Source organism: Mandrillus leucophaeus, unplaced genomic scaffold (assembly GCF_000951045.1).
Source record: "Mandrillus leucophaeus isolate KB7577 unplaced genomic scaffold, Mleu.le_1.0 Scaffold833, whole genome shotgun sequence".
In the NCBI taxonomy this organism is placed as follows: domain Eukaryota; kingdom Metazoa; phylum Chordata; class Mammalia; order Primates; family Cercopithecidae; genus Mandrillus; species Mandrillus leucophaeus.
This window is the reverse complement of record NW_012109064.1, coordinates 76,328-95,144: the sequence shown is the minus strand read 5'-3', so window position 1 is coordinate 95,144 and position 18,817 is coordinate 76,328. Positions and strand designations below refer to the sequence as shown.

Below are 18,817 nucleotides of genomic sequence, written 5' to 3'. Positions count from 1 at the left end.
TGGAGTGCAGTGGCCGGATCTCGGCTCACTGCAAGCTCCGCCTCCCGGGTTCACGCCATTCTCCTGCCTCAGCCTCCCGAGTAGCTGGGACTACAGGCGCCCGCCACCTCGCCCGGCTAGTTTTTTGTATTTTTTAGTAGAGATGGGGTTTCACCGTGTTAGCCAGGATGGTCTCGATCTCCTGACCTCGTGATCCACCCGTCTCGGCCTCCCAAAGTGCTGGGATTACAGGCTTGAGCCACCACGCCTGGCCAGTTTTTTTTGTTTTTTAAACCATTACCTCTTCGAATACTTTTTTAGTCCCACACTTTCTCCTGAGACTTCAAAGATATGAATATTAGATCTTTCATTATTGTTCCACATTTTTATTCATTTATTTTCAGTCTATTCTCTCTCTGTTGAGAATAATTTGTATTGTTCTGTCCAAGTTCACTAATTATTTTCTCTGTCGTACTTACTCTGCTACTGAGCCAATCCAGTGAGTTTTCAAATTTTGATTAATGTATTTTTTCCATTCTAAAATTTCCATCTGGTTCTTTTTTCAAATCTTCTATTTCTTTACTGAGGCATTCTAGGTTTTCACTTGTTTCAAGCCTGCTTGCAATACTATGTTTAAAGTCTTTTAATAACGCTGCTTTAAATTCTTTGTCAGATAATTTCAACATCTGTGTCATCACGGTATTGGTGTCTATTGATTCATTTTTCTTGGTCAAGTTGAAACTTTTTTGGTTCTTGGTATAACAAGTGATTCTCAGTTGTGTCCAGGACATTTTAGATCCTGTGTTATAAGGCTGTAGATCCTATTTAATCCTCTTTTGCAGGCAGTCACCCTGTTCCGGTATAGCTTGCAGGTGGGGGCGGATGCTCTGCTTCCTGCTAGGCCCTGCTGATGCTGTGTTGCGGGGGAAGTTGGTCCATTGTGGGAAGAGGGGGTCAAGGAGAGTGCCGGTGAAGTTTCATTGCTGCTAGCTGTGGGCAGAAGTTCATCTTTCCACTGGGTTCCTCTGACAGGAGCTGACACCACCTGAGTAAGGAAGGTGAAGTGCCAACCTGCTCCATTGCACACTGCCTCCTTCCACCTGAGTACTGCCAGGTGGAGGCGAAAGTGCAGCTCCCCATTTGGTTCCACTGGTCCAACCCCCGTGGGTGACGTGGAGGTGATGATCCAGCATCACCCTGCCTTGCTAATGCTGGATGGATCTTCTGGAAGTCCAGCTCCGCACCCAGCTAACACCATGAAGGGAGGACGGTTTTGCCTTTTGTGTCTGGCTAGAGTAGGGTGGATATTATCAAAAAGGTTTTCTGTTCTGGTAGGCCACCCTTTTCCTTGTTCCTTTTTCAGCCTGTGCCCATGAATGGTTCCATGTTGTATACTTCTCCTGTATAGGTAGGAAGCAAAAAGAAAACCCAGGGATCCCATAGCCATGTCATTCCTCACCTCCTGGGATCTCTAGCCAGCATGCTTTCTTTTTTCCCTTCAGTCTTCCTTCGTCTGTTTGTTGCATTATGTCCAGGGTTTTTCATTGTAGGAGGGAGGACCAGTGAGCAATGGGACTAATCCATCTTGGCTGGAACCAGCAGTCTTTCTAGCTTTGATATATTTTTGTGATCATTCATTAAAAATATTTTCTAATTTTCATTGTGATTTAGCTTTTGACCCAAGGAATAGATATGTGTTTTGCTTCAGATAAAATACAAAGATGTTTGGGATTTGCTTGAAAACAATATAGATGAAATATAATTGGTCAAAATTTCATCTTATTAAAACTGGATGGTGAACTCATGAGAGAGTTCATTATACTTTTCTGCTGACCTCTGCATATGTTTGAAATTTTCCATTAGCAAAAGTTTTTGAAAATCAGAAAAAAGGGTAATGCTTACTTTTCAAACACTTGGTTATTGCTTTTTAATTTCCTTCATAGTGATTACAGAGTATCTTTATATTTCTTCAATCCATAAAGTGTATTAGGACTTACTCCATGCCCTTGCATATATGGACTATTTGGGGTAATATATTCCGTGTACTCAAGAAAAAAAATATGTATTCTGCTGTTATTAGGTGCATGTTCTGTACATGTCAGTTTTTGGTCAAGTTAGTTAATTGTATTGTTCAAATCTGTTATATCATTAGTAATTTTTGTCTGCTAGTCCCATTAGTGGCTGTTACGAGCTGAATGTGTCCTCCTATGTTAAAGTCCTCCTGCCCAGTTCTCCAGAATGTGACTTTATTTGGAAATACGGTCATTACAGATACAATCAGTTAAGGTGAGGTCACACTGGAGTAGGGTGGGCACCTGATCCAATATGACTGATTACAGAAGGAGAAAATTCAGACACACACATGGGGACAGTACCATGTGGAGATGAAGTCAGGGACTGGGGTGATGCAGCCGAAGCCAAGGCTGCCAGAGATTTCAGCAAACACCAGAAGCCAGGAGAGGGGCACCAAAAAGAGTCTCCCTCACAGCCTCAGAGGGAGCCCACCCTGCTGACACCTGGATCTCAGACTTCTGGCCTCTCGAATTGTGAGACAATAATTTTCTGTTGTTTCAGGCATTCTGTGGTACTTTGCTATGTTGTCCTAGCAAACTAATACACAAAGGAAGTTGTGTTAAAATCCCCCTCATTAGCTGTGCGTGGTGGCTCACACCTGTAATCCCAGCACTTTGGGAGGCTGAGGTGGGCAGATCACCTGAGGTCAGGAGTTCAAGACCAGCCTAGCCAACCTGGGGAAACCCCATCTCTATTAAAAAAAAAAAAAAAAAAAAAAAATTAGCCAGGCATGGTGGTTCATGGTTGTAGTCCCAGCTACTTGGGAGGCTGGGGCATGAGAATTGTTTGAACCTGGGCAGCAGAGGTTGCAGTGAGCCAAGATCATACCACTGCACTCCAGCCTGGGTGTCAGAGTGAGACTCCATCTCAATAAAAAACCAACCAACAAACAAACAAAAAACTCCCACGCCAATTGTGGATTTGTGTCTTTCTCTCCTCTTAGCTCTGTCAGTGTTTAATGCATTTTAATGTTATGTTATTAGGTAGATAAAAATTTTAGGCTGTTTTATTTTTCTGTCGAAGTAACTCATTTCTCTCTATCTCAGTAAAACTCGGCCTTAAAGTTTACTTTGTCTGGTATTAGTATAGTTGCTAGAGTTATAACAGTTCTTTTGGTAGGTGTTTCCATCATGGATCTTTTTCTAGCCTTTTACTGCCTATATTTCTATGTCCTTATACTTAAGTCCATTTCTTTCAGTTTTTTTCTTTTTTGAGACAGAGTCTCGCTCTGTTGCCCAGACTGGAGTGCAGTGGCGCAACCTTGGCTCACTGCAACCTCTGCCTCCCAGGTTCAAGTGATTCTCCCGCCTTGGCTACCCGAGTAGCTGGGACTACAGTTGTGAGCCACCGCACCCAACTATTAAGCCTTTCTCTTTTAAGGAACTTACTGTTGGCTTAGAAAAAAAAAAAATACCAGTGTGACAATTTTTGGAGTATTTTACTTCCTTTCACTTAATGTGGCTACTGGTATATTTGGACTTAAATCTATCATCTTACTATTATTTTCTATTTTTCCACCATCTTTTGAATTTTTTTTTTTTTTGACACAGTCTCACTCTGTCAGCTAAGCTGGAGTGCAGTGGCATATCTCGGCTCACTATAGCCTTTGCCTCCCGGGCTCAAGTGATCCTCCTGCCTCGGTCTCCGCGGTAGCTGGGACCACAGGTGCACACCACCACACCCGGCTGATTTTTGTACTTTTTGTAGAGACACGGTTTTGCCACATTGCTCAGACTGGTCTTGAACCCCTTGGACCCAAGTAATCTACCCACCTTGGCCTCCCAAAGAGCTGGGCTTACACGTGTGAGCCACTGTACCCGGCCATCCTTTGATTTTTAATTTTTGTTTTGATTTCTTTCATATTAATCAGCTATATTCCATTGAAAATATAATTATTTCCTCTACAAACTTGATGGTTCCACATTTTAAAACTATCCTGTTTGTGCTTAGATAGACTTGACTAGTACTTTGATTTACCTTAAATCTGTGCATTTACCTAAAACGTTCAAATCTTTCCTTAAGATAGATTCCTGATGTCAGATGCTTGAAGTCATGGCATGAACATGCTAAGTTTGGGACACATGCTCAACCTCCTTTCCAGAAAGGCTGTACCAATTTATCTATATACTTCCATCTAAAGTATATTAGGGCCTTTGTTTTACTGAGCCCGTGCTATCACTGGATAATTCTCATTGCTTTAAACATCTTCGTTTACTTGGTAAGTGGGAAAAAAAGTAATTTACAGTTCTTTAAGGTTGACTTTTATCGTACATTTATCAATCCAATAACTGACTGCTTCTATGAAGAGCTTATTCACAACCTTAGGCCCTTTTCCTACTGGGATATTAGTTTTTCTTACCAGTTTGTAAGAATTCATTAAAAATTAGAAGTAGTAATTCTTTTCCAATTGTTGAAAACTGTTTTACCCTGTTTTTCACCGTTCCTTTGCAATGATTTTTCTCACTAACCTCTGGACGAGAGGAAGAGAAGAAAAAAAAAAAAGAAAAAATGATCCTGGCTGCAACTCAAGCTGCAAGAACAGAGAGTGAGTCAAGAATTTTGCCTCTCATAAAACTATTATGTGTCTGTAAGAACTGATCATATAACACTTTTCCTAAAAGATTATCAGTTAAAAATAGAGAACATACTTTATGACTTTTTAAGAGAGCTCCCTCTGTTACTAGTTTGTATAAGTACTCAATGATCATCTTTTTAATTGTAAAGGTTAATAAGACCAACAAGTATTAAACAGCCTATTAGCATGATATTCTCTACAGAAAATGTTTTAGGATAGACTGTAATCCTTTGGCCTCAAAACTGTTAGCTTGGAGTAAGGAATGAGGAGAATCCATGTAAAATATGTTCACAAAACTTTCTGAACAGTGAAAAAAACAAAACCAAACCACAGCTGTCTAGTACTTTGGCCACCAGGAAGGAAAGCTGAAAGAATGAGAGAATATAGTTTGCTCCAGGCAAAATTCTGTCATGGGGTGGTTGAGGGTGACCAATATAGCTACTTGTACATCTCCAGAACAGGAATAGGCAGAGGGACAGCAAGTTTAACTTGCTTCAGAAGAAAACCCTATGATTCCACATGGAGAAAGGGGAACCTTCATACACTATTGGGAGGAATGTAAATTAGTACAGTCACTATGCAGGAGTACAGAGATTCCTCAAAAAATTAAAAATAGAACTACCGCATGATCCGGCAATTCCATTACCAGGTATATATCCAAAATAAAAGAAATCAATCTACCCAAGAAATATCTGCACCGCCATGTTTATTGCAGCACTATTCACAAATAGCCAGAATATGAAATGAACCTAAGTACCCATCGATGAAGAAAGGGATAAAGAAAGTATGGTGCGTATATGTAATGGAATATCATGCAGCCATAAAAAAAACGAAGTCGTCATTTACAGCAACATGGATGGAACTGGAGGCCATTATGTTAAATGAAGTAAGTCAGGCACAGAAAGACAAATATCACATATCCTAATGCATATGTGGGAGCTAAAAAAAGTGGATTTCATGAAGATAGAGAGTAGACTGGTGGTTTCCAGAGGCCTGAAAGGGGAAGCAGGTGAGGGGAATGAAGGGAGAAAAAAAAATATATTTATTACCAATGAACTGTACACTTAAGATTGGTAAAGATAGTAAATTATATAGGCATATTTTACCTCAATTAAAAAGAAGAAAAATCTATCATTCCCGTGTTTTCAGTTTTAAAAATATACATATTTTTGAGACAGGGTCTCACTCTGTCACCCAGGCTGGAGTAGAGTGGTGCGACCTGGGTTCACTGCAGACTCAGCCTCCTGGGCAAAGTGATCCTCCCACCTTAGCCTCCAAAGTAGCTGTGACTACAGGCATGCACCACCACATCTGGCTAATTTTTGCATTTTTTGGGGTAGAGATGGAATCTCCCTGTGTTGCCCAGGCTGGTCTCAAACTCCTGAGCTCAAGTGATCTGCCTGCCTCGGCATTCCAAAGTGCTGGCATTACAGGTGTGAGCCTCCAAGTCTGGCCCCAATGTTTTCAGTTTTAAATATAAAACTGGAAAAAGGTTTTCACTTATTTAAATAGTTGAACAGAAATCAGAAACCTACAAAGGCAGGCTTAAAGTACAGCAATATATTTAAACACGTTTTAAGACTGCCTTCACAGATACAGTAAAGCTCTTTTTTTAAATTTTTGTTTCACAGAACCATCAAGTTCAACATAGTGAAGTTCTTTGGGTTTGAAAAAGAAAATGAACATAAGCATACAATATTTGACAAGCAAATCTACTTACCATCATACTGCAAAAATCCATTTTTATCTGTCTCTATCTCAGACTCTGGCTGGAAAAATAATAAAGTACCCATCAAAATAGTGTGTAGGAAAGAAATAATACAATTATAGACTAAAGAGGAGATAAGTTTTTAATAAATGCTTTGGATGAGCAATTAAAGATCAGCACTGATAGACAGTGCCATCTAGTGGATAAGTGGCACCATTGCACTGAGCCTAATTTCAATACAAAAGGTACATCACTCGCCAAAGACTTCTTGGATGTAATTCAATTAACTTGGTGGTTAAACCGTTTTGTATTAAATAAATAATTTAAGAAGTTTTATAGATACCTTGAAAAAATCATCCTGAGATATGACACTGCAATTTGGGAGGTGTTTCTGCAAATTCTTAGCCAGTGTTGTTTTCCCACCATTTGTCACACTGAAGCAAAGAAAAGTACCAAGAAGGAAAAACCATTAAAAATCATTAAACACTTTTTTTTCTTTTTTGAGAGACGGGGTCTCGCTGTGTCACCAAGGCTGAAGTGCATCGGTGCGATCTTGGCTCACTGTAACCTCTGATTCCTGGGTTCAAGTGATTCTCCTGCCTCAGCCTCCCGAGCAGCTGGGATTACAGGTGCCACAACCATACCCGGATAATTTTTGTATTTTTAGTAGAGATGGGGTTTCGCCATGTTAGACAGGCTGGTCTGGAACTCCTGACCTCAGGTGATCCACCCGCCTGGGCCTCCCGAAGTGCTGGGATTACAGGCATGAGCCACAGGGCCTGGCCAAAAAATCATTAAACACTTTAAAATATTTTTAAAGAGGATATTTAAAGCAATATTTAATATTTAAGAAAAAAAGATTTCTTTCATAGATAGTGCCTTAAACCACAGGCACCAGCAGATCTGATGTACTAAACGATAAGAAATAAGCTGGGAAAGATGAAGGAGAAAGGTAACTGCCGAGTAAGTGAACTGAGTAACACTAACACTTAAAAATACAGACACTGTGTTGGAAGCGAAATGTTTTTTTGCCTATGTCAAAATATTCACATGGTTCATACGCAACACAGAGAATATGAGTAGCACGTTTTAGTGCAAGTGTATAAAACTACATATGGTCACTGTGATTTTGCTTCAAGGCACAGTGGAAAAAACAGGAGTGGCTTAGTACAAGCCCACCTACCAAGAAGTCACATTTCCTCTGTGGTGCCTCCTTTTCTCCATCTCTCTCCACCTGGGGGCCAGCTGGGAGGTCCGCTGTAGCTTATCCCATCAGGCCAGTTATTTGTCCCTTCTGGCCGGACCGTGAAGTCCAGGAGAAGGGGCACTGAGTCACTCCTCTTTAGATCTAGTTTCCCAAGGTCTAGGAGATCACACGGGAGGGAGGCACTTCCCTACTCAGTCGTTTATTGAAAGAGTGTTTTAACCTGGGACTCATGTCTGTAAATACAAGTCAGGGCATTTGTGAACTTGAATGAGAAAAAAATTATACCTTTAATTTCACTGAATTCTAACAGAAATTTAGTATCTCCTTTAATTATAAATATAAGTGATATAAGTACCCCTGACATTCACCAAGAGAAATCACAGATATTTTCATATTATGTTGCAGTTGGGTTGGATATCTTGAAGTATCATCAATGTTCATTATTACTTCTGATTTGTGGCATTGTTTAGACCCACCTCTGGGTATTGTTATTTAATATATTGACATAGAAGATTATATATCACAATATCACAAATTTGTTTTTAAAAATAATTTTATAACTATATTTCAATATAACCAATTTCCTTTGTATTCCTGTATTTTATTTTGTACACTCAAAACTATTACTCTGAGGTCAAGATTTCACCATACCACCAAATGTTCACAGCACAAAAAAACTCCTGACTACACATCTATTTGTAAGAAACTTTGCTTAATCCCAGATGAGATCAATCCACAAATACTTATAATCTAGAAAAGGGAAAATGAACTAACATCCATTCATCAAAATGGCCTGCATATAACTCTACTATTACATTATACCTCAAGGTAGAAGGAACCTGATTCACAAGATTTCTCATTTAACCTTACGATACACGATTGGGTAGGATATGGGCCATCTCTTTGAAAATAAGGAAAAGGGAGTGGGTGCTACCCTATGTATCGAGAAAATATTACAACTTTTCCCCCTCTTTAACAAAAATGTCTGTAAACTATACCAAGTGTCCATAGTTTAGGTATTAAGTTTTGGTTTAAATGAGATAGTGAACGGGAGTGACTTTATTACAATATGAACAATCTGGCTAGAAAAAAATCTGTCATTTTCTAGACTTATCTCTGTTAAGATCATGCAGTCAAACCAACAGTAGTAATTAGATCCTTTCTCACTGACTTAGCTAAAGCCAATGAGAAATACACACCCCATTTTTGCACAAGCCTTGGAGGAGACAGACCGGCTAGAAGATAGTCTGAGATACGGGGAGGAGAGGGGAGACAAAGTATTTAAACAAGCCTGCACCTAAAATCCACACGCAGATTTGGAGACATCCTGGTCAGGTGACAGCTCAGGCCACCCACAACATGGGGAAAAGGAATAGGAACCTTCCTTGGGGAAGGGAATAGGATGGGGGAAAGGAATAGGAATGGGGGAATAGAATGGGGGAAAGGAATGGGGGAAGGAATAGGAAGGTCACCCAAAACATGAGGGAAAGGAATAGGAACCTTCTCCTATGGCACACCCACAACCACCACGTGCAGCACACTCACAGCCTTGCTCGCATGTGCTATCCAACCTGAGGAGAAGTGTGCCCAGCGTGCTCAGATCCTAGGAGCCTAGGAAGGAAAAAGGGTGACTACTTGGTGCCGCTCCCTTCTTTGCTCACAACACCCAAATAAATGCACAACTCCTGGCCCATTTATTTTTTTATGTGCCAGGTAACAAGAGGGCTCATTGTATTTGGACATAACAGTGGGCTAGGGAGAAGTTAAAAGGCTGTCTGTAATTATTCAAACATATTCTGCAACAGGTAGATGTTAATATTCCAATTTTCCAGTTGAGGAAACTAAGGATTGAGAAGTTGTATAGTAATAAAACCAGTCCATGTTAAGAAATGGAGATGGGATACAAAGTCTAATGCTAGGATGGATTTTAATTTTTTTTACATTGTGGGACTCTGAGAGAATCCCACGAAGGTTATCATCCCTTTCCCTAGTGACTGAGTTTGGATGTTTGTCCTCTCCAAATGTCATACTGAAATGTGATCCCCGGCTGGGCACGGTGACTCACACCTGTATCCCAGTACTTTGGGAGGCGGAGGTGGGCAGATCACCTGAGGTCAGGAGTTCAAGACCAGCCTGGTCAACATGGTGAAACCCTGCCTCTATTAAAAATACAAAACTTAGGCTGGGTGCTGTGGCTCGCGCCTATAATCCCAGCACTTTGGGAGGCCGAGGCAGGAGGATCATGAGGTTAGGAGATCAAGACCATCCTGGCTAACACGGTGAAACCCCGTCTCTACTAAAAAAATACAAAAAAATTAGCCGGGCGTGGTGGCGGGCACCTGTAGTCCCAGTTACTCGGGAGGCTGAGGCAGGAGAATGGCATGAACCCGGAAGGTGGAGCTTGCAGTGAGCTGAGATCAAGCCGCTGCACTCCGGCTGGGGCGACAGAGCGAGACTCCATTTCAAACAAACAAAAAAAACAAACAAACAAAAACAAAGAACAAAAATTAGCTGGGTGTGGTGGTGCATGCCTGTAGTCCCGGCTACTTGGGAGGCTGAGGCACGAGAATTCCTTGAACCTGGGAGGTCGAGGCTGTAGTGAGCCGAGATTGCACCACTGCACTCCAGCCTGGGCGAGCGAGACTCTGTCTGAAAAAAGAAATGTGACCCCCAAGCTGGAGGTGGGGCCTGCTGGCAGGTGTTTGGCTCATGGGGGCAGATCCCTCATGAAGGGTTTGGTGCCATCCCCATGGTAATGAGTGAGTTCTTGCTCTGTTGGTTCATGTGAGAGCTGGTTGTTTAAAAAGTCTGAGACTTCCCTCTCACTCTCTTTTTTTTTTTTTTGTTTTGAGATGGGAGTCTCACTCTGTCGCCCAGTCTAGAGTGCAGTGGTGTGATCTCGGCTCACTGAAAGCTCTACCTCCCAGGTTCACGCCCTTCTCCTGCCTCAGCCTCCCGAGTAGCTGGGACTACAGGCGCCTGCCACGCCTGACTAATTTTTTGTATTTTTACTAGAGACGGGGTTTCAACGTGTTAACCAGGATGGTCTCGATCTCCTGACCTCGTGATCCACCCGCCTTGGCCTCCCAAAGTGCTGGGATTACAGGTGGGAGCCACTGCGCCCAGTCCCATCTCACTCTCTCTTGCTCCTTCTGCCATGTGACATGCTGGATCCCCTTCACCTTCCACCATGAATGTAAGCTTCCTGAGGCCCTCATCAGAAGCACGTACCAGCACCATGCTTCTTGTAGAGCCTGCAGAACAGTGAGCCAAATAAACCTCTTTTTCTTTATAAATTACTCAGCTTCAGGCATTCCTTTATAGCAAGACAAATGGACTAATACACCCAGAAAAATGACTATATTTACATGTGTGTTAAATCTCCAGGAGGTTCATGGATGCCCTCTGAATTCCTTCAGAACCCCTGTTATTTGCAATTGAATAATTACTGTTATTACTTCCCTATGAAGTAATAATTCGGTCGAGACTTATTGGACAATTACTTCGTAGGGAAGCAAGTGGTTAGGTTCATAAGATGCAAGGCAGGAACAAAATTCGCCATAACTGAATCTGGCATGGGCTTCACAGGTGCAGCAGCACTAAAACGAAATCAAGGCACTTGGCCAGGAGCAGTGGCTCATCCTTGTAATCCCAGCACTTTGGGAGGCCCAGGTGGGAGGACTGTTTGAGGCCAGGAGTTCAAGACCAGCCTGGACAACATAGTAAGACCCTATCCCTTAAAAGAGAAAAAGGAGAAATCATGGCACTTGCTAAAGAAAAGATAGTGGAAAGAAGGCTTTCTTAGGAAGTTATGGATAGTACCTAGTGCACAGGACAAGACAGGAGGTAGGTTTCTAGGTACATGGGCCTGTATTGGGACATTGAGCAGAGGGAAATCTTATTTACACAAATGCCAAATGAAGGGTGGATTGGATCCTGTAGTGGACTCTGTAGTTGCCTTTCCAGGTTCTATGTCTGTTTTCTAGGTCTGGTTGGAACTGCTCCCACTCTCAATTCCAGAACAGAACCCACTGACCTAAACCAATCAATGTAATCCCACCTCTTTTACCACGGTGGCTGCGTGTATGTGGACCACGCTTGTCCAGTCAAAGGGAGACCTATGACCTAGGAGAAGAGAAGTATTTCCCCTTCTGCCCAGTGACAGGCTATGAAGAAACAAGTCATAGGGCTCCTAGCAGCTCCTTGTGACCAAAAGGGTAAGTCAGTTCTAAGATGAACCCAAATGAAAGACACATAGAAGAGAGAAAAACTGTCTTTGGTGATACCACTGAGCTCCTGTATCAAATCCTTCCTGCAGCCTGCTACCCCTGAGGCTAATACATTTCCTTTATTACTTATGGATAGCCTTCATAGACCATGATATTCAGATTTAATTCTCAATAACTGCGAACCACTGAATATCATTCTTCAGGCAGATAATTAAAATGTTCTGTATGAAGTTTAAACTGGTAGAGGTGTGTAGGAAAGATTAGAAGGGAAAGATGGGGATTAGGGAATGACAGCCTATATCAGGATGGTGGGAGTGAGTGCGGGAAGGAAGAGAAACACAAGAGAAGTACTGCAGAGAAAAACTGAACTTTTCTTCTGATTAGACGGGAGGCAAAGCAGAGTTCTGACATTTAGTTCACTCAATTTTACTTCTGATTGGTGACTTACTATGGTAATGTAATACCATAACACAATGATCTCCCCAAAATTACAAACAAAGTAGTCTCATATTTTATTAACTGGGTCACAAATAATGTGAATATAATTAGAGTAAAGGTGAACATAATATGGTAGCAAGACAAATAGTGTCATTTTCAGTTGATGTTGATGTTTTATTTGCATGCCTGCCTCTGGGACCACAGGTAGGATGACCATATAATTTAGAACATGTTTGAGAGAAAGAGAGGTGCATCCAGGACCACAAGTATTAGCTTGGGCAACATGGGACATAAGGCCACCCAAAACATGGGGGAAAGGAATGGAGGTGAAGGTGTTCTCTATAGCACATGTCTGAAGCTGGGCACAGCTGGAAAGAAACACTAAACTTTCTCCTCCGTCATGATGGAGGAACACCCATATGGGGAATGATAAATCATCCTGAATGAAAGCAGTGCCCAATCAGACCTTGCCTCTGGTGTTAGCTCCACAAAATAAAAGGGGAAGTGGGTAAATGTGGTTGATGGACTCTTCTGTCTCTCTGTTTATAGAAAACTCTTCCATCTCTTGTTGGCATTTATGATGCCAGCACTTTACTGACATCCCACAGTGGTCTGCTCTTCCCCAGGACTCTGGAATCCTCACTGCTTCTCCGTCCCCTACTCCATCCACACGGAAACACCATTTGCACATCCTCAGTATCTTAAAGAGCTGTTTGTACCAAAATTACTCACCCACTGATTCCAACGATAAATGTTTTCATAATTAGCTTTGAAAACCACAGCTTCCTAATATTTCCTAAAAGTAAAAAAAAAAAAAAAATATTCAAATGCATTTCATTTAGATGTCTAGGGAGATAAAGAATCCTAAATTAGGAACACCAGCTGAGAGGGGAGGGTGACAGTGACCTCTCAGCACAGCCCCGCATTATCCACATTCCCTGCCGTACTGGCTTCCCCTGCTACCACTGAGTGCCAACAGCCGGGACGTGCTCAGGGCCTCTCAACCAGTTGAATGTCAGGTGAGCTGCGGAGCACTCCCCCTTGAATGTCTGTTTTCCAAGCGTGGAAGAGTTGCTAGGCCACAGTGTGGTATATGAAGTTTCATTCTCTCCTTAGCCAGGTTGCCTTCCACCTGCACAATTCAGTCACCTGGGTATGACTCATTATCAGTGAGGCAGGGACCTCTGTGGGCTGGCCTCTTTCTCCCCTGATAAGACAGGAAAAAAGTTGCTACCGACCAGAAGCAAAATGAAGCTAATGCCATTTAAAGATGAGATTTCTTCACCCAAAAGCCCGGCTCTTGGGCCTGGCTAGGTACATTTTTTTTGGAAACAGGCCAGATAGTAAATATTTGCCACTGTGTGGGTCAAGAGGCAAAATCTAAATTGTTATGTATGGACTTATATAACAAGAGAAAAAATATTTTCACAAATTTTTGTGATGAAATTCAATATATAATCATAATTTTTTTTTAACAGGTCTACTAACGACAAGAATGAAATTCCCTTTTATTGGGCTATCATTTCCCTTAATTGGATTTCTGAGGTGCTTTCTACATGACACTGCAAATGTTCAGGCAGAGGGCCAGGTTAAGCCACCGGCTGCTGTTTTGTGGACCTTTGGTCTAGTGGATGGAGGGCAGTTTCATACATGCCTCCCTAAGGTTCACTAAAGCAGTCCTTGGTTATTACAATGAGCCATTTTTCATCATTAAGTGAAAAGGTGAAGCGCAGCTGGAGAGAACCTTAATAGTGGCTGCTGAAGGTCATCTCTGACAGTCACTGTTCTTCATTCCTATCTGCTCGGGGGGGGCGGGGGGGGTGACCAGGGACCTAGGCTGTGTAGCCGGGGGCAAGTGGCTACCTGTCAAGCTGGAGGCTCCCAGCAATGCTCCAGTTCCTATGATCTGTGTCCACACTCTCCCTGGGGAGGGGTTATGCAGAAAAAAGCCTGGTGGGGAAAGGGCTATTGTTGCCTGACTTCTTGACCTTTCTAGAATATTCCACATTGACTACAATTGCTTAACACTGGGTCCAATTCCATTAACAAGTCTGTGTGAGACAAGAATTCAATAATGACTGTGATAAAATAGCAGCCGGGCACGGTGGCTCATGCCTATAATCCCGGCACTTTGGGAGGCCAAGGCAGGCGGATTGCTTGAGCTCAGGAGTTTGAGACCAGTCTGGGCAACATGGGAAAACGCTGTCTGTACCAAAAATACAAAAGATTAGCCAGGCCTGGTGGTGTGCTCCTGTAGTTCCAGCTACTTCGGAGGCTGAGGTGGGAGGATTGCTTGAGCCCGCAAGGTGGGGGTAGCAGTGAGTGGAGACTGAGCTGCTACACTCCAGTCTGGGTGACAGCGAGACCCTGGCTTAAAAAATAAAATAAAATAGCAGAACAAGTTGGATATTTGAGTTTCATCCAGAGTTATGTTGTTGAATCACATCTCCATCCAAATTTACAAGATGTATCGAGAGAATGACTGCATACAATGAATATTGTAAAATACATTTTTATGTTGTAATTTTTCTGCTTTTGAATTTTACTTTACCCTATTCTTATTTTTTCGGTATGTCAGTGCAATGATGCCAACTAGCCTTATTTTGGGAAGGGAGAGGCTGCTCTTTATCTCACTTTTGTGGCGATAAATGTTCTTTCTTTTACAAAATTATGTTGTCAAAAATTGTTCGCAGAGTGATATCCTCACTTGACCAAATAAAAATTCATAAAACTTTGTCATTCCTTGCCCCCATTTCACTTATTTTTGGATAGCTCGCTGAAGCATAAATTCTCAAACTTGGAGAAGTATAGCTTTAGAGATTACTTGGTCTACCTCTTCATTTTGCAGAAGTGGAAACTGGCTCAGACAATAGAGCGATTTGCCTAAGGTCACACAGACAGTAAGTGGAAAAGCCAGATATGAAACTAAACCAGTTGAGTTGACTTCTTTCCATCACTCCAAGCTGCTAAAAAGCACTTTCTTACTAACAGCAAAGAAAGGGTGTTACATATGTGCTAGCTTAATTGCCAGGCTCTGATGGATAATTGATGTCATTCTTACTGATGTATTATTGATGGGGCACTATTTGCTGTGCACACAGAATGGAAAGGACTACTGGTCCCCGTCTTAATTGCCACATCTGTGCTGACACGTGTGACTGTTGCATCAATTACATGGCATGTAAATAACAAGTGAGCATGGTTGTGGCACGGGAAATAGGCTTGAGGGGGTTACTTGCATTCAGGAACCAGGAGTGAGATGGCATAAAAAACTCACTTATAAAATCTCTTGGATACAGTGAAATGTAAGTTTTGTTTTTGTTTTTTAACTGAAACAAGAACTCCCAGTTCTACATTAGTTAGCAGTCTGGGCCTGTCCAAGCCAGTGTTTGGGTAAATGCTGGGCATACCCTATCAGCAATGAGCAGGTAACAATGTGACCGGAAGGGTGGGCAACTGGAACATGCAGAGACAAGAGAGGCAACAGGGCTAAGTGACTAGGGTGGGTGGGGGTACGCCTAGCAATCCCTGAAGTCATTTATTTCAAAAACACTGTGCATGCACAGGGCAGCTTTAGGGGAGCTCCAGGTTCAGGCCTGGCACTGTCCACCTCCACATCATGTTCTACTGTTTCATTGCCTGTTGCCCTCTATAAGAACTATTAAAAATCACCAAGGTGGCCGGGTGCGGTGGCTCACGCCTGTAATCCCAGCACTTTGGGAGGCCGAAGCGGGCGGATCACGAGGTCAGGAGATCGAGGCCATCCTGGCTAACACGGTGAAACCCCGTCTCTACTAAAAATGCAAAAAAGTAGCTGGGCGTGGCGTCGGGCGCCTGTAGTCCCAGCTACTTGGGAGACTGAGGCAAGAGAATGGCGTGAACCCGGGAAGCGGAGCTTGCAGTGAACTGAGATCGCGCCACTGTACTCCAGCCTGGGTGACTGAGCCAGACTCCGTCTCAAAAAAAAAAAAGAAAAAAAAAAAATCACCAAGGCTACAGTGAGCCATGACTGCGCCCGCCACTGCATTTCAGCCTTGGCGATAGAGCGAGACCCTCTGTTGAAAAAAAACCAAAGCAAACAGACAAAAAACAACCCCAAAACTGCCTCCCAAGAAACCAAAAACAAAACATCAAATTTAAAAAGCTTGCAATTATGATTTGCCAGGCTTCATGAAGCAAATGCAAGCTTCGTGCAAACTGTAAATCATGTGATGTGTCCAAAGAGTCATCATTTCAGGGCACGTCTATCACTAGAATCCACACCACCTTCAATCTCATGGAATATCTGTGTAGTTTATTTTCCCGGTGTGTGCAAAGCTTTCCTCAACAGCAGAGAGCTTTTGCATAGCGGGAGAACAAACTAGGATAGCCAAGAGCAAATCTAAAATGACTAATTTCTATTTTTTACACTTTTTTTTAACCCTAAGTAATATGTTGTTGGGGTTTTTTTTTTTTTTAAATTCAGATGTGTTTATTATGTTTAATTCATTTCACTACTAAACATTTACATTTTGGATTCTAAACAGCAGAACGGTCAGAAGTGGCATGTGCAGAATCAGCAGATTGTACGAAGAGGGCAGCTCTCTAACGCAAATGAACTGAAAGACAAAGTTCCTGCTAAATGTGCTCTTCAAATGTATCTACAGGACAGCCTGATATTTTAAAAAGAGGAAAATGTTTCCAGGACTTCTCACTCTATTCTATTCAACGGCTATTTTGATTCTCTTCTTCCAGGAGATAGGGCAGTCTTTTCCTACTATTGTTTAAACTTTGCTCCCTTTTGGTAAACAAATACCTCAAGGCTGGGTTTTTTGTTTTGTTTTGTTTTTTTTCCTAAGACAGTCTCGCTCTGTCACCAGGCTGGAGTGCAGTGGTGTAATCTCGGCTCACTGCAACCTCCGCCTCCCGGGTTCAAGTGATTCTTCTGCCTCAGCCTCCCGAGTAGCTGGGACTACAGGCGCCCGCCACCACGCCCGGCTAATTTTTGAATTTTTAGTAGAGATCAGGTTTCACCATGTTGGCCAGGATGGTCTCGATCTCATTGACCTCGTGATCCACCCGCCTTAGCCTCCCACAGTGCTGGGATTACAGGCGTGAAGGGCTGGGGTTTTTGAAAACGCAATTCATGCCCCTTCCCCGTTGGTTTCATTTATGTAGGTTCTTGTGTAAATAGTTTTTTCCTTCCCCAAATACACAATTAATTTACAATATTGACTGTTATTTTGAACTTATGCCATTGGCTTCCTTGTGTGCTCCAGTTCTTTCCTCCCACCGAAGACAATATCCGCTAGATCAGGGGTCGGCAAACTTTTTCTGTCAAGTGCCAGATAGGAAATGCTTTGGGCTTTGCCAGCTGCTACTCAACCCTGCTGGGTAATGCGAAAGCGGCCACAGACAACACAGATGCAAATGAGCGTGACTGTGTTCCAGTAAAATTTTACGGACACTGAAATCGGAATTTCATGTAATTTTCACGGACACTGAAATCGGAATTTCATGTAATTTTCACGTGTCACAAAGTATTATATTTCTTTTGATTTCTTTTCAGCCATTAAAAACGTAAAAAAAAAAAAAATTCTTAGCAGGCCATACAATAACAGGCAGCAGGCGGGCAGTAGGTCATCACCCCAACGCTAGAGGAAAGAGACCATCTCGACCCGCGAGGATCGAGTACTGAATCCTGTCCCTGGCGACTTCTCCCAGCTGCGCGGTCTCTTGGAGGCAGAGTTCCCATTTTCAGGATTATGCCAGGGCGCTAGAGCAGGAGTCCACGTGCTCCTCGGCAGGCCACCTATCAGTTCTCTGAGGGTGGCAAGAGTCCAGGCAAGGCTTTCAAGGTGTAACCAAGTCCCGAGCTCCAGCACAAAAACCCTCTGGAAACACCTCCAGGCCCCACCAAGGCGGCGCGGCGCGGCGCGGCGCGGCGCGGCAGGGGCGAGCAGGTAAGCACTCACCTGGCGCCAGTTCGAGTCCTCCCAAACACAGCGGCAAGGGCGACAGCCAGGCGCGCGCCTGTCCCCAGTGCGCCGCTACCCGCAGCTCGCTCCCCGAGAGGCCCACAGCCTCTTTCTCCACGATCCTCCTGGATTAGAGGGATGCCAGCTAGCGGTGGCCACCTGAGGCCCCTTTCCACTCAGCTGTGCCCCGGGTTCCAGCCCCCGTTGGGGCGGGGCGGGGCGGGGCGGGGCACACGGCGGAGCAGCTCTGCCTGCGTCCGCTCTTTGCGCAGCCAAGGGTGGGCGCCGGTCCTGAGAGGCGCACCGTTGTAAGCCAGACAAAAAGAAACTGGGGTGCCTGAGTGCCAGGTGGCGGGCAAGCGGTGGGCTTTTCGGCGGGGTCTTTAGGATTTGCAGCGCCAGGAAGCGAGATGTCGAAGCCGCCACCCAAACCAGTCAAACCAGGTGAGGGACGTAAGGGAGGCGCTCGTCGGGTCCTCTGGCCTCCGCGGTGCCGGCCCCTCCTCTGCCGCTTGGCAGGGAGGACCCGGCGCGCACCCGGCCCCGAGCCTGGCTTACGAGATCTGCCCCACTGGGATGGGAGCTCTTTTGCGTTCGCTGTTACCGGGGAGGGATCGATTTTGATAGCGAGAGGATTTCGAGGGTTAAAAA

At 43.5% G+C, this 18,817-nt stretch overlaps 2 protein-coding genes across 6 annotated transcripts in view; one reads left to right on the top strand and one right to left on the bottom strand.

The window, feature by feature from the left end:
• The window catches only part of NMRK1 (nicotinamide riboside kinase 1), a 28,879-nt gene extending 10,476 nt beyond the window's left edge, over positions 1-18,403 (bottom strand). For 2 of the 4 annotated variants that reach the window (XM_011968242.1, XM_011968240.1), the window contains exons 1-4: positions 18,164-18,403; positions 12,942-13,005; positions 6,679-6,769; positions 6,348-6,396 (exon numbers count right to left, since the gene is read on the bottom strand). In XM_011968242.1, coding sequence (XP_011823632.1) covers positions 6,348-6,396; positions 6,679-6,769; positions 12,942-12,970 — 169 coding nt within the window. In that variant the 5' untranslated portion in view covers positions 12,971-13,005; positions 18,164-18,403. Of the gene's footprint in view, positions 1-6,347; positions 6,397-6,678; positions 6,770-7,518; positions 7,805-11,107; positions 11,253-12,941; positions 13,006-18,163 lie in introns of all 4 variants that reach the window. The other 2 variants (XM_011968239.1, XM_011968238.1) reach the window with 2 other exon arrangements.
• Positions 18,373-18,817, top strand: part of OSTF1 (osteoclast stimulating factor 1) — a 67,408-nt gene continuing 66,963 nt past the window's right edge. Inside the window, exon 1 of one of the 2 annotated variants that reach the window (XM_011968244.1) lies at positions 18,373-18,610. In XM_011968244.1, the coding sequence (XP_011823634.1) occupies positions 18,577-18,610 (34 nt within the window). In that variant the 5' untranslated portion in view covers positions 18,373-18,576. Of the gene's footprint in view, positions 18,620-18,817 lie in introns of both variants that reach the window. The other variant, XM_011968243.1, reaches the window with a different exon arrangement.